Source organism: Myxocyprinus asiaticus, chromosome 12 (genome assembly GCF_019703515.2).
Source record: "Myxocyprinus asiaticus isolate MX2 ecotype Aquarium Trade chromosome 12, UBuf_Myxa_2, whole genome shotgun sequence".
Lineage (NCBI taxonomy): Eukaryota > Metazoa > Chordata > Actinopteri > Cypriniformes > Catostomidae > Myxocyprinus > Myxocyprinus asiaticus.
In genome coordinates, this window is record NC_059355.1 from 3,188,434 (window position 1) to 3,202,026 (window position 13,593).

The window sequence follows — 13,593 nt, forward strand, 5'->3', positions numbered from 1 at the left end:
CCATATCTTTTGAAGTGATATTATAGGTGTGGGTGAGAAACAGATTCATATTTAAGCCCATTTTTGCTTTAAATTGTTCTCCCTTCCCAGTAGGGGGCGATATGCACGAAGAAAAATGTGAAAGTTAAAGTTGAGATTGACTGAGCATGGAGAATTTATTGTAAAAATTGACTTAAATATTGATATTTCTCACCCACACCTATCAAATCGCTTCTGAAGACATAGATTTAACCACTGGAGTCTCATGGGTTACTTTTATGCTGATTTGTGTGATTTTTGGAGCTTTAACATTTTGGCACCCATTCACTTGCATTGTATGGACCAAAAGAGCTGAGAAATTCTTCTAAAAATCTTAATTTGTGTCCTGCTGAAGAAAGAAAGTCATACACATCTGGGATGGCATAAGGGTGAGTAAATGATTTGGCATTTGGGTGAACTAACCCTTTAAGTGACTTATTGTTTGATCATGATGGCAGTCTCCATGAGGGGACCCTCTCTCTGTAGATTTAAACAGCCTTTTATAAGGTTACTGATATGACTGGAGTCTTCATATCATGTGTGTGATCATGGTCTTATACATATGTTTCAAACTTAGTTATTTTTTAAGGAGTTAAACTTTAATTATGAAAATAAAAAAAATACTGAGTGCACCTTTAAAGGCTGAGATGATACTAAAAGAAAAAACAAAGCGCACTGCACTTCATCCTCCATCATGCAGTTTTGAAGGATTCAAATTGCACAGAAAAGAAACAAAATAATATTACAACACAACCGTATGTATGTTAGGGACTCTCAACAGTTTACCTCTGATGCCATTAACAGATGGTCCCTGACCCCAAAATAGCAGACAGAAAATAGTACTAGCAGCAACTATATAAAGGTCTTTAAGCCATTTTATTAAGGGTCTAGATGTGTTTTTCGCTCATGCCCCAAACTTACTAGCATCTTTGGTCTCCTTGGTTACGAAGTTGTCAAATAGTACCTTAAATCTTCTTATAAAAGTCTTTCTAGTAAGTCAGTCCACTGTCGGTCATCTTTGGAACACTCTCGTGAGGCTATTTCCAGTCATATCAGTGCAGCTCCTATCTACTTGAATGGGGAAAGATCAAAATCTCAAAAACGGTTGGTCATGATTACGATCAAAGAACATATTTCAAATCAGCAATCAAATCTGACAATACTGGTCTCATAAATTGTGATTCTTTACCTCATATTACCAAAAAAAAAAAAAAAAAAAAAAAAAAAAAAAATGTCCCAGCTTATATAGCTAATGCGCATGCTCGTTCTAGAGTTGATTGACAGGCGATGTCTGTATATAAAATGTGATTGGCTCTTTTACTGTAAGGCAGGACTTTCTTTCTACATCCGTTGACCGTTGGGCGCTCAGAGCTCCTTGGTTGAGCGTTCCAATTTCTCCCATTCATTTTAATAGAAGTGGCCCGTCTCTGCTAAATAATCTCTGATATAATTGCGCAATCTCTCACGGTGCAACACAATGAAGACAGTCACTTTTTTGTTAATGATTCATGGGTTTGTTTTATCACAAAACTTTCATAAATATCAGTGCTTCTGGTACCATAAGTATTCTAATAGCTGGTCATTCAAAATGTGGGATCTCCAACACAAAGTGTCAAGGGTCAGAAACAAGCGCTGTTGGATGTTATTAATACTTCATTAAAGAAATGTTAAATTTCAGACAATGGTGCTCACAGTCTAAGAAAACTTTAAAGTAAAAAAAAAAAAAATAATAAAAAAAATAAAATAATGCCCAAATCTACATTTCTATGCATTTTACTCTCACACAAAACCGTTCAAATTCACATTAGTGCTTTCATCTTAAAGTGATCCAACGCACTTTTATGCAGGGAACACTGCATGTTTAGCTTGGAATGGTTTTAGTGTTTTCTCCCTCCAAATCCCAATAGAGCAGCTCAAGTTGTAGTCCAAAACACAGAAGAGAATTAGCATTTTCGAGCCATGGGTTCCCTCAGGATTTTCCTATGGGTTTTTATAATCACACATTTTGAATTTATTAATAAAATAAAGTCTGTGGTAAACATTACTTTAAGATAATTGGATGTTAACATAAATACATAAATTACAAACAAGCATATCCCAAATGTGAATTTTAAAGCCGCCATATTTTAAAAAATAGAAAAAGAATGTATTGCAAACAAGTTGCTAGATAAGACCTACTATGGTTTTGTGTTTGGTCAGGCACATACACTCACATGCTTGTGGTATTTGTAGTCTTTATCTAGCAACATAAATGTATTTTTAAAACACAGCAGCTTAAAAATGTATGTTTGAGGTATGACTGTGTGTAAATTATGTTGCAGAACAAAACATCGAAGTATCTTCAAAATAAAAAAAAAGTATGTTTTACCACAGACCTTATTTTACTCATAAATTGAAAAATCCCATTATAAAAACCCACTGCTACAAACTGACGTCACTGCTGAACAGCTCTATGAAACAAGGCCTTATCGGCCCTTATAAATGTCCTTTCGTCTACGGAGCTCCTCTAATACACGGGCCCGATATGAAGTCCAGTCCTCGTCCTGCTTTTGCTGTAGGCCGAGAGCACAGTGGAGATCCTGGCTGTGACTCCGCAAGAAGGGATTGTACTGCTTCTCCTCTGCCAGAGTGGATGGACACTGTGTGAAAAGGAGTGAGAACAGAGCTGTTTTTTATGCCTCGAGGCCTCATGAGACTGGATTCACAACATCAAGCAGTTCATATACTTCTCATAAGAGAGGTCACTTTTCAAAACTAATTTAAAGGAATAGTTCACCCAAAAAGCGCATAAAGGCAGCATAAATGCAATCCATAAAACGTCAGTGGTTTAATCCAATTTAATCTAATTGCTTTTGGGTGACAACAGACCAAAATATAATGTCTTTTGCACTATAAATCAGTAGTCCACTTGGCGATTATGATTTCAAGATTGATTACACATCCTGGCGACATCTAGCGCTCTGCACAGGCATGACGCAATAGGAAGTGTGATCAAGCTTGAAATCATGATCGTGCCCAGAGACTGCTACAGCAAGAAAAAAGACGATTAATATTTTGGTCTGTTCTCACCCAAAATCGATTAGATTGCTTCCAAAGACACTGATTAAACCACTGGATTACTTTTATGCTGCCTTTATGTGCTTTTTGGAGCTTCAAAGTTCTGGCTATCATTCACTTGCATTGTATGGACCTACAGAGCTGAGATATTCTTCTAAAAATCTTCATCTGTGTTCTGCTGAAGAATGAACATCATACACATCTTATGGCATGAGGGTCAGTAAATGAGAGAATTTTCATTTTTGGGGGAACTGTCCCTTTAAATTAAGCTTGGCTGGTAGGAATATGTCAACGTGTTTTCAGAAGTGATCCATTAGAGTCATATTAAAGACCCCGTGAAATCAAAACCAAGGCATTTCATTCTATTGTTCTACTGTGTCTTAGCTTTAACCTAAACACACACAAATGCAGGTGTCTTGAGGTGCGTTTTTTACAGTTGGAAGTTCTTGACACTTGACACAGCATCTAAAAACCATGCCATTCCTACACTGAAGACGCTGAAGAAGAAAAAAACGGTGAGACACGGCACAACTATCGAAGTGCATGGTTACATAGGAAAACAATTGAAAGACAGAGCGGATGGATGCAAAGACATATTCGATGTTAAAGGCCCCCACAAGACATCTTTTTCTTTACCGTGCACAATCTCTGACCCCTCTGTTGAAGCACCCACTGCAACTTCTGGTCCCGCACAACATTGCAAGGCTCCACCTCAGCAGCAAACAGCAGGTTATCTTCTGCATACTCATGCCCTAAGAAAAAAAGACACACATTATAACATGAACATGAAGCCTTTCCTGAGAAATTCATGCCCAAACATACTAGGCTGAAGTATTTCTAGGCTTACCAGGCCAAAGCAGAGTGTCATCGTTTAGTGATCCCACTGTGTCTAGAGATGACAACATAGTTGAGGCATTACCCTCAAACATTCTCCCTACAAGGGATGGAAATGAGTCAGAGCTTTAAATAGAACTGGTTGGATTTAGGAATGCTACATTCTTGCATGCAGTTTGGTATGCCTTGCATAAAGGCATATAAATAGTATGGCAAAATGTCAAACATTGCAAGCAGGTTACAATAACAATACAATATTTGAAACAAAATGATATACAACTGCATATCTCTGCATTACTCTGAGAAGTGAAGTGCGCAATTTACTTGATAAGTGATAAGACTTACCACATCCAGAGAGGAATACAAGATCCCCTGAAAATAAGCTGCTGGGGCCACCGATCGCCCGGCCATCAAGCAGGTAGATCACATGACCCACTGTGTGCCCAGGTGTGAAAAAGGCCCTGAAGTGCAGCCGAGTTCCCAAATCTATAGTGTCTTTGTCTGACAGGGGGCTAAACAATACAGAAAACATCAATCTAACTGGTCTGTTGCATATTAAGCACGGTCTACTACACCAAAGCATTCTCAAATACCGTTTTGCATTTTTTCATTTTTCAATTTAAAGGCTACATTTAAAAGTTAAAAAGACAAATGATGTAACAGCAAAATATATTAAAAGGCACTGACTGTGTGAGGCCTGGAATGTTGTCCATAGCATTCCCATACACTTGACAGGAACTGTAGCGTCTCTTTAAAGCCCTGTTCCCTCCACTGTGGTCCCTGGTGAGGACAAAAAGTACAGTTTAATTAAATTTGCTTGTTTGGCTCATATGCGGTCTTGATTGATAGTCTATTAAATGAATGCAGATGCCTCACAAACACATCTTGCGGACTAGGGGAATGTGATCCTAAAGGAATATTTCGTGGTTAAGCTCAATCGACAGCATTTGTGGCATAATGTTGCTCACTACCACAAAAATGAATTTTGACTTGGCCCTCCTTTTCTTAAGGCACTTACAGTGGAAGTGAATGGATACTCACTGTTTCAAACCTACAGCCACAAGACGTAAATAATATGCGTGTTGTTAACATGATTTTACTGTGATAAAATTGCTTGCAAATGATGTAATCTGTGTAAACTTATATCCAATTTTACAACTTCGTTGCCATGACGACATGAAGCTGTGAACACTAAAACGACTGTAAAACAAAGATTTTTTTTTTTACTTAACAGCTCAAATAATGCACGAGTTTTAACAGATGATTTAATGCGAGTGCTTTAATAAAATTAGAAGCTTCACATTTCCGCTTTTAAACCCTCCAAAAATTGGCCCCTTTCACTTCCATTGTAAGTGCCTCACTGGAACATCGATTTTTGCTTTTCTTTTAAAGAACAGGAGGGATGAGTCAAGACATTTGTTTGTGGTATGCCACAAATGCTGTCGATTGAGCTCAACTTGAATTAAATCCAGAATTTTCCTTTAATGAGGCTGAAAATGTACGCACCAAAACCTAGAATTCTCCCATAAACAAGGCATTCTTTGAACCCATCTGAATGTAATATCAAGGGGCGATATGTGGTACTGCTAACTAACAGATCTTTTCATTTAGCAGTTAACTGGTATGCTCTAAGAGGACCACTGTGCAGAATGGAATGAATGAATAATTTTATCTTTTGTAGGATTTTCTCCCCTTTTCTCCCCAATTTGGAATGCCCAATTCCCAATGCGCTCATGGTGGCGTAGTGACTCGCCTCAATCCGGTGTTGCGGAGGACGAATCTCAGTTGCCTCCGCGTCTGAGACCGTCAATCTGCGCATCTTATCACGCGGATACCTAGTGCACGTGGAGGCTTCACGCTATTCTCCGCGGCATCCACGCACAACACACCACGCACCCCACCGAGAGCGAGAACCACATTATAGTGACCACGAGGAGGTTACCCGATGTGACTCTACCCTCCCTAGCAACCGGGCCAATTTGGTTGCTAAGGAGACCTGACTGGAGTCACTCAGCATGCAAATAATTGTATCTTTATGAATGACAGTTACCAAGATTAATGAATGCTGTAAAAATATTTAGTTCAATGTTAGTTTATGATACCTAATGCATTTACTAATGTTAACATTAGTAAAGTGTAAACCAAAATTTCCATCAATTCATTGTGTTCTAGGCTTTATGGCACCAAAACTGAGAAAAAGGCACATTGAACCACATTTTCAGATATCTTCTTACCAGTGTTTGTGTGTGCAGAGAACAGCTTGTAATGTCACCCCCTCTTCCTCTAGGCATGCCTGTGTGGAAGTAAGTCATCCCATGAAATAGAGCATCTCTTCATGTATATCAGAGGGCCTATGTATTTTAATAATGACAAAACTGATCATAGCCATTCATTAAAAACACATACTGAGAATGGACCAACGCATGCCAAAATGACCAGAAACTGGATTTGGAATCTCTCTAATACCATGATGGATGTCCAGAGGAAATAACTTAGTGAGGAAAGGGGAATATTTCCCAATAAACCACATGTGGGTTGGCAATTGTACTTCAGTAAGACACGGAATCCAGGAATCCATTTCTGAAACCATTGCAAAGGCGCTTTGAACCCTACCTGAACAGGCTGGGGGTCAGCGGGGTCCACCACGACAGCCAGATTTGAGGCAGTGTCAATGACCACATAGCTGTAATTGTCTGATAAGATGGGCACTGGTATTATCTTGATGCCTGTTGGAAGTAAGACAGATTGACATGGAGTGCTGGTAATCAACTGTTGAATGTATGATGTAATAGGCATGTCTGCTCACCGTTGATGATAGTGGGTTGGGCTCTGGAGTGTCCGGTGGGGTAACGCTCCCGTGCTTTCCGCATCTGCCTCTTATGAAACATGTACCCCAGTTTGGTCCTTGTATAGAGAGAGTACCTGCATGTGTATATAAACGGATTTTCATTACAAGCACCACAGTTTAGAGAACCCATAGTTAGACTGATCAAACCATGGCATTGATGAGCCATAATCCTAAAAAAAAAAAGCATAATTAAGCAATGATGATTACTATGCAAGAAGAGCTATGATACATTTTCCTTATGGGTGTGCAGCAGCACAAAAGGCATTTACTACGTTTATATATGCAAATGTCACAGTCAAAAACTATCCATGTGAACACTGAACAGCATAAAGGTGTGCATTAGAAAACAGTATGAAAAACAAAATAAACTGGGCCAAGTCACTTACGCTATCCAAAACAGTGGTTTCTCTGTGCGAGCCATCAGTCTAGCGATCAGACTATTTTTCCATGAACTTTTTCTGGCACATTTAAAAACACGACAGATGTAAACACCTCCACATATCGAAGCAATACAAAGTAAATACACCGTCCACTGCGGAAGCGCCATTATGGTAGGCGCGTCGTCGATGACGCAATTAACCCTTGCGCGACCTTCGGGACATTTTTGTCTTTTTCATTTTTGTTTTTTCGATCATTTTGGCTGTTAATGCCAACGGGATACATTTTGCCAAAGGTGTGTATTTTTGGGGGAATTTTTATATTTCAACCTCAGTTCCTATAATACATCTATAATACACACAATAGTTACACTCAGGACCTTCAGGACAAAAATGTCCCCATTGAAACCCATTAAAACGGCAATATTTGATCCCAGTGCCATTAAAGCATAAAATCATGAATTCTATGATATTATGCTTTCATTCTGGAGCCCTGGCTTCAAAATTAAAATTTTTAATATTTTCCACCGGATGTCGCCATTTTTCTCATGTTTAGCCTATGGAGCAAATACATGCTTTTCCCCTATTTTCTGTTTGCTGTATTATAGAGCACTGCAGGACAATTGAATAAATGATGCAGATAAAATTGTGTGGATGTGTTGGTATGGATGTCAGAGTGTGTTTTGTATGTGTGTATTGAGAAATGTGTGTGTGTGTGTGTGTGTGTGTGTGTGTGTAAAAAACAACAACAGTGGCATTATGTAAACAAATTGACATTTAAAGGGTTAAAATCCTGAAAATGAATGAATATTTGGTAGTTATGATCAGGGCTGATGTTGGCTAAAAAAATCGAAGTCAGTGAAAGTGGAAAATAATATTAATATATAATATTATTATGGCAGTTTTTCTGAGTGTGTGTGTGTGTGTGTTTTTAAACCTGACACTGCACAAAAAATAATAATCCATCAAAAGCAATGTTGTTGCTAATCATTTACATATCCCAGACTGTGATTATCCAAAAAAAAAAAAAAAAGAAAAAAAAGAAAGAAAGAAATTCTCCTTAGCATTTAGTACATGGAAAATTATTATTTTTTTGTGTTTTTTTTTTTCATAAGAAACAACAGTGGCATTATATAAACAAACTGGCATTTAAAGGGTTAAAATCCTAAAAAAAAAAAAAAAAAAAAAAATGAATATTTGGTAGTTATGATCAGGACTGATGTTGGTTAAAAAAATAACTAATTGTAAGTGGAAAATAATATGAATATATAATATTATTATGGCAGTTTTTTGACGCTGACATTTTTGTCCTCTAAGGACCTCTGAGTAACTTTTTTAAATTGACACACAAGGGTCAAAATGTAGAAAGCTAGAATAACAATCACCATAAAGACTCGTTTTTTTATTTTCCTTTACATCATTCTTACTGTAAAGCGCATTATTTACATCGCCTGTGAATCAACTCGAGAGCACACATGTGCATTAGCTATACAAGCCAGGAAAATTGTGTTTTGTAGAGTAATCTGAGGTAAAATACCATTGTTGTCAGATTTTACTGCTGATTTGAAATATTTTCTTTGATTGTAATCTTGACCAAATATTTTGAATATTTCGCTTTTCCCATTCAGGTAGATAGAAGCTGCACTTTACATAGCAAAATAGCTGCCCAGCCTGCCTGAGAGCATTCCAAAGACAGCCGACAAGCGGACTGACTGAGTTTGGAATGGCATACTACCCATACTACTCTTACTAGAGTAGTCTATGGCAGAAAATGTAAGAGTAGTATGGTAGTATGCCATTCCGAACTTTGGTAGAGCACTAAATGGCGCTAGGAAGTGTAATCAAGCTTGATCGCTTCAGAAGATATGGATTAAACCACTATAGTCTTATGGATTACTTTTATGATGCCTTTATGTGCTTTTTGGAGCTTCAAAGTTCTGGCCACCATTCACTTGCATTGTGTGGACCTACAGAGCTGTGATATTTTTCTAAATAAAGTCACATATATGGGATGGCATGAGTAAATGATGAGTGAATTTTAATTTTTGGGTGAACTGTTCCTTTAATGAGTAGTAATGCAATTTAGCGCCACCTGGTGAAAGTCAACGACAGCAAGATTAGAAACCGAACGAACACATCCCAGTATGGCAAGCTGTTTTGACATTTATTCCTTAAAACTTACTAGTATCTATTTTTATGTTACTAGTACTTATTTTTTAGTGACTAGTAACTATTCCATTAGATACTAGTACTAATTGAGTACTGAATAAGTACTAGTGAATAATAAATAAGTACTAGTGAATAATGAATAAGTACTAGTACTTATTCATTAGGCATTAGTACTTATTCATTAGGCATTAGTACTTATTAGTACTAGTACTTAATTATTAGATAATAGTACTAATTGAGTACTGATTAAGTACTAGTGAATAATGAATAAGTACTAGTGAATAATGAATAAGTACTAGTACTTATTCATTAGGCATTAGTACTTATTCATTAGGTACTAGTATTTATTAAATAGATACTAGTACTTATTCATTAGATACTAGTACTTATTTATTAGATACTAGTACTTATTCAATAGATACTAGTTCTTATTAAACAGATACCAGTACTTAATTATTAGATACTAATGCTTATTCATTAGATACTAGTAACTACTCCATTAGATACTAGTAGTTATTAATTTGATATTAGTACTTGTTCATTAGCTACTAGTACTTATTCAATAGATACTAGTACTTATTCATTAGGTACTAGTACTTATTTATGAGATGCTAGTACTTATTCATTAGATGCTAATACTTATTCAGAATGTTACTAGTAACATTTTTTATTAAACTCTACAGTCATCATTCTGACAAGTCATTGCATTTGACAGGTAAAAAAACAATTGTTACTTGTAAGTAGGGCTGAAACGATTAGTCGACGTTATCAACAACGTCGACAATAAAAAATTGTTGACAAACATTTTCATTGTGTAATAGTCGTTTGATCTCATTTAATGCCACGTGAAATAATTTTTGATGACACGCAACAGCAGCATTGTCACTCGCGCCTGAATGAAGAAAGGAAGAAAATGCAACTAACAGTCCAGACGCAAAGGTGATTTGGATCGCAAAGTATGAGGGCATAATACAATAATACAAAAATACAAAATAAGTAAATACAGAAGCAGTGTCGTCCTGACATGAAATAAAGCGGAACCTTACCTGGCGTTTCACTTGAGCAAAACTTACTTGCCAGAGCATCTAAAAATGAAACACCCCGACGTTATATCTTAAATGCATTCTTTATTAAAGTTCAAATATTAAGGAAGCGGTTGTCTATATAAGCACAAAAAGAGCCGCATATATGAGTCACGTGATAAACAGTGAGAGAGAGTTTCAAACTTCTCCTGGCTGATAAACCCTCTCGCTCTGAGACGCTCCTCCCTCGCGCCCGCTTGCTGCAGCTATATTATAACATGATGGCTCGTGACATAGTGAATCATAATATACTGTATGTGTCATGGTGTGTATTTTATCCTAAAGAAAATCGGCGATATACAGATCTATTAAGAAGAGAGTTCATTTTTTTGTGAGTTAAAGATGGATCGAAGTTAACAAAAATGTGAGAGTGTAGTTTAGCCCATTATGCAATGCAAAAAAGAAGGTTTTTGATTTGTCTTTTTTTATTTGTTTTCCAGTATAAATATCTAAAACCCCTTACATACATTTACTTTAGGAGCTATACTGCAGAAGAAAAAATTGTTATTGGAGAATGTTGAATATAATATTTAACATATTTTAATATTTACAAATATCTAAAAATCCTTAAAACAAGACACATTTATGTGAAAAACAACATATAAGATATTAAGACTTTATATTTTAAGTATATCTTGTCTTTACTGCACTGGCAAAAATACACTTGTATACAGGGGCATAGATTCCCCCATCTATATTGCAATATAGATCGAAATGGATCGTTTTAATATCATTATAGCTAAACTGCTCTAGGAATTTTAGCATAGCATCAATGAAAACACAAAGAAAGAGAAATGAGTTGGATTTGCCTGTTTGTTGCATCAGTTACAGTATATCATGTAAGATATAGTACCCCGTTGGAACGAAGGGCAAGACTCGACTGAATGTAAATGTAAATATAAATCTACATTTAAATTTAACTAATGCAATTAAACTTTGTGAAAATACAGCATGTTATTGCACCCGTGCTAGTTTTTTTGTTTTTTTCTCCCCTTTTTCTCCCCAATTTAGAATGCCCAATTCCCAATGCGCTCTAAGTCCTCATGGTGGTGTGGTGGCATAGTGACTCGCCTCAATCCGGGTGGCAGAGGCATCTGAGACCATCAATCCACACATCTCATTACGTGGCTTGTTGAGCACGTTACCGTGGAGATGTAGTGCGTGTGGAGGCTTCACGCTTTTCACTGCAGCATCTACGCACAACTCACCACGCGCCCCACCGAGAGCAAGAACCACATTATAGCGACCACAAGGAGGTTACCCCATGTTACTCTACCCTCCCTAGCAACTGGGCCAATTTGGTTGCTTAGAAGACCTGGCTGGAGTCACTCAGCACGCCCTGGATTCGAACTTGCGACTCCAGGGGTGGTAGTCAGTGTCTTTACTCACTGAGCTACCCAGGCCCACTCCCATGTTAGTTTTTGATGCTCTTTGCAGAGGCTGGACAACTGTGTCCCGTAATTATATCAAACGTGTTTTTTGGGGCCTTTTACTGCTGTCGGTGGTACCGTTTTAATCATGATATCAAATAATTTAAATGTATATTTCTAAGTAGTAAAACCATTTCAGTGTCTCGCGTCAAAATCAGTGTTGGGAAAGTTACTCTAAAAAAGTTATTAATTACTAACTACTAATTACATCTTCTACAGTGTAATTAGAGTACTGTACTAATTACTCTGTCTGAAAAGTAATTGCATTACTTCTTACTAATTACTTTCTAAAACCCTGCTCAACCTTGACCTGATGAAAAATACAAGGATAGACATGAATCTGTTCTTTTAATTCTTTCAAATAAATCATATTAAATCAAATAAATTATTCATGAACTGGCCAAAGAATTTAAGGGGGCAGCGTTACATTAGAAAACATAAATTTTAACATTAGACGTTAAATTTCTGTTTTAAATTCACTATTGTTTTATATAGAATTGTTCTATAGTCTATACAGTATTTAACGCAATTACATCAGAAGTGACTAATTAAATTACTGAAAAATTAAGAGTAATCCCTTACTTTACTTTTTTCATGAAAAAGTAATTTAATTACAGTAATTAATTACTTTGTAATGCATTATACCCAACACTGTTCACTATACACAGAAAAGCACATTATAGTACATGAATAAAACAATTAGCCTAACCATTAATTCTTACTTAGGCTATATATGGTAATACAAGATAACGTGTTAACGTGAACATTACTACACTCATATAAGATATACAATGCTTAACAGTTTATTGCATATTATGTATTTATAAGTTTATTAAATAGAGTAATTTTTATAGTAGCCTAATGAAATGAACATTGTTAAGACCTATACATTTAAATACATATTTAACATCAAGTTAGCAAGTTACACGACACATATTAGCAAGTTACCATGGTTCTTAGTTCTTCTGTACACCATGCCAGCAAGAATTTTAAGAATCCTTCATAAATCCACAGTATGCCCACCTCCTCAGACACTACTACACCACTGGTTAAGTATCTCCCAATACAGAACTGAATTTATAATAGAATAGAACCAAGAATTTCTTTACTTGCAGTTGTATAGGCCTACTTCTTTATTGACTGAGAGCAACAACAAGCGCTGACTGACTGCATATAAGTCAAAGAGGCACTGACGCATTTAGGCCGATTTGTTTTCTTCCTAGGAATGATCCGAGGTCAGACAGAGTGCAAATAAATATCGATTTATGGATGAAAAAAAAGAAAGAGATTATGAACACAGAAAGAAGCATTCTCCTCAGAAACAGATGTTGGTTCTGTGCCTATTTACAGTCATGGTAGTTCGCTGTAATCATCAGATAAATTATAATTTACTGTAATTCATTGCACATAATCTTTAAGGAAAAGTGTCATCATGGATTAAAAAATAAGACAGTCTACAATAAAATTATAAAGCAACTGACTTCAATTGCCTCTTATAATTCAATTAGCCATGTATTGTATTACTGAAGTGTGTGTGGGATATATAGAAAAAACATGATACCCTTTTTCATTTCATTTATTTATTTCATCATGCTGCTCAGCAGTTCTGTAATGTCTATGCCATTAATTGTCCATTCAGCAGTGTTGATGTTTCAGTTTTCTGGGTAAAAATTTTAATCTCTGTTTTTACTGTTTATTTAAAATGAGGCACACTTGGTATCATTTTAATCTCCAGTCTTTTAGCAAGCATTTTACATAGTCTTTTAATTCTCAGATAG

The 13,593-nt window shown here is 36.4% G+C and overlaps 1 protein-coding gene across 1 annotated transcript; it reads right to left on the reverse strand.

The window, feature by feature from the left end:
* Window positions 1–365: 365 nt before the first annotated feature.
* pnkd (PNKD metallo-beta-lactamase domain containing) lies at window positions 366–7,317 on the reverse strand. Its single transcript, XM_051712915.1, has 9 exons — window positions 7,144–7,317; window positions 6,716–6,831; window positions 6,523–6,635; window positions 6,144–6,202; window positions 4,597–4,689; window positions 4,255–4,421; window positions 3,923–4,009; window positions 3,712–3,827; window positions 366–2,657 (listed from the first exon to the last, which is right to left on the reverse strand). Exons 1-9 carry the CDS (start codon window positions 7,302–7,304, stop codon window positions 2,484–2,486), a joined length of 1,086 nt encoding a protein of 361 aa, XP_051568875.1. The 5' UTR covers window positions 7,305–7,317; the 3' UTR covers window positions 366–2,483.
* Window positions 7,318–13,593: the final 6,276 nt, after the last annotated feature.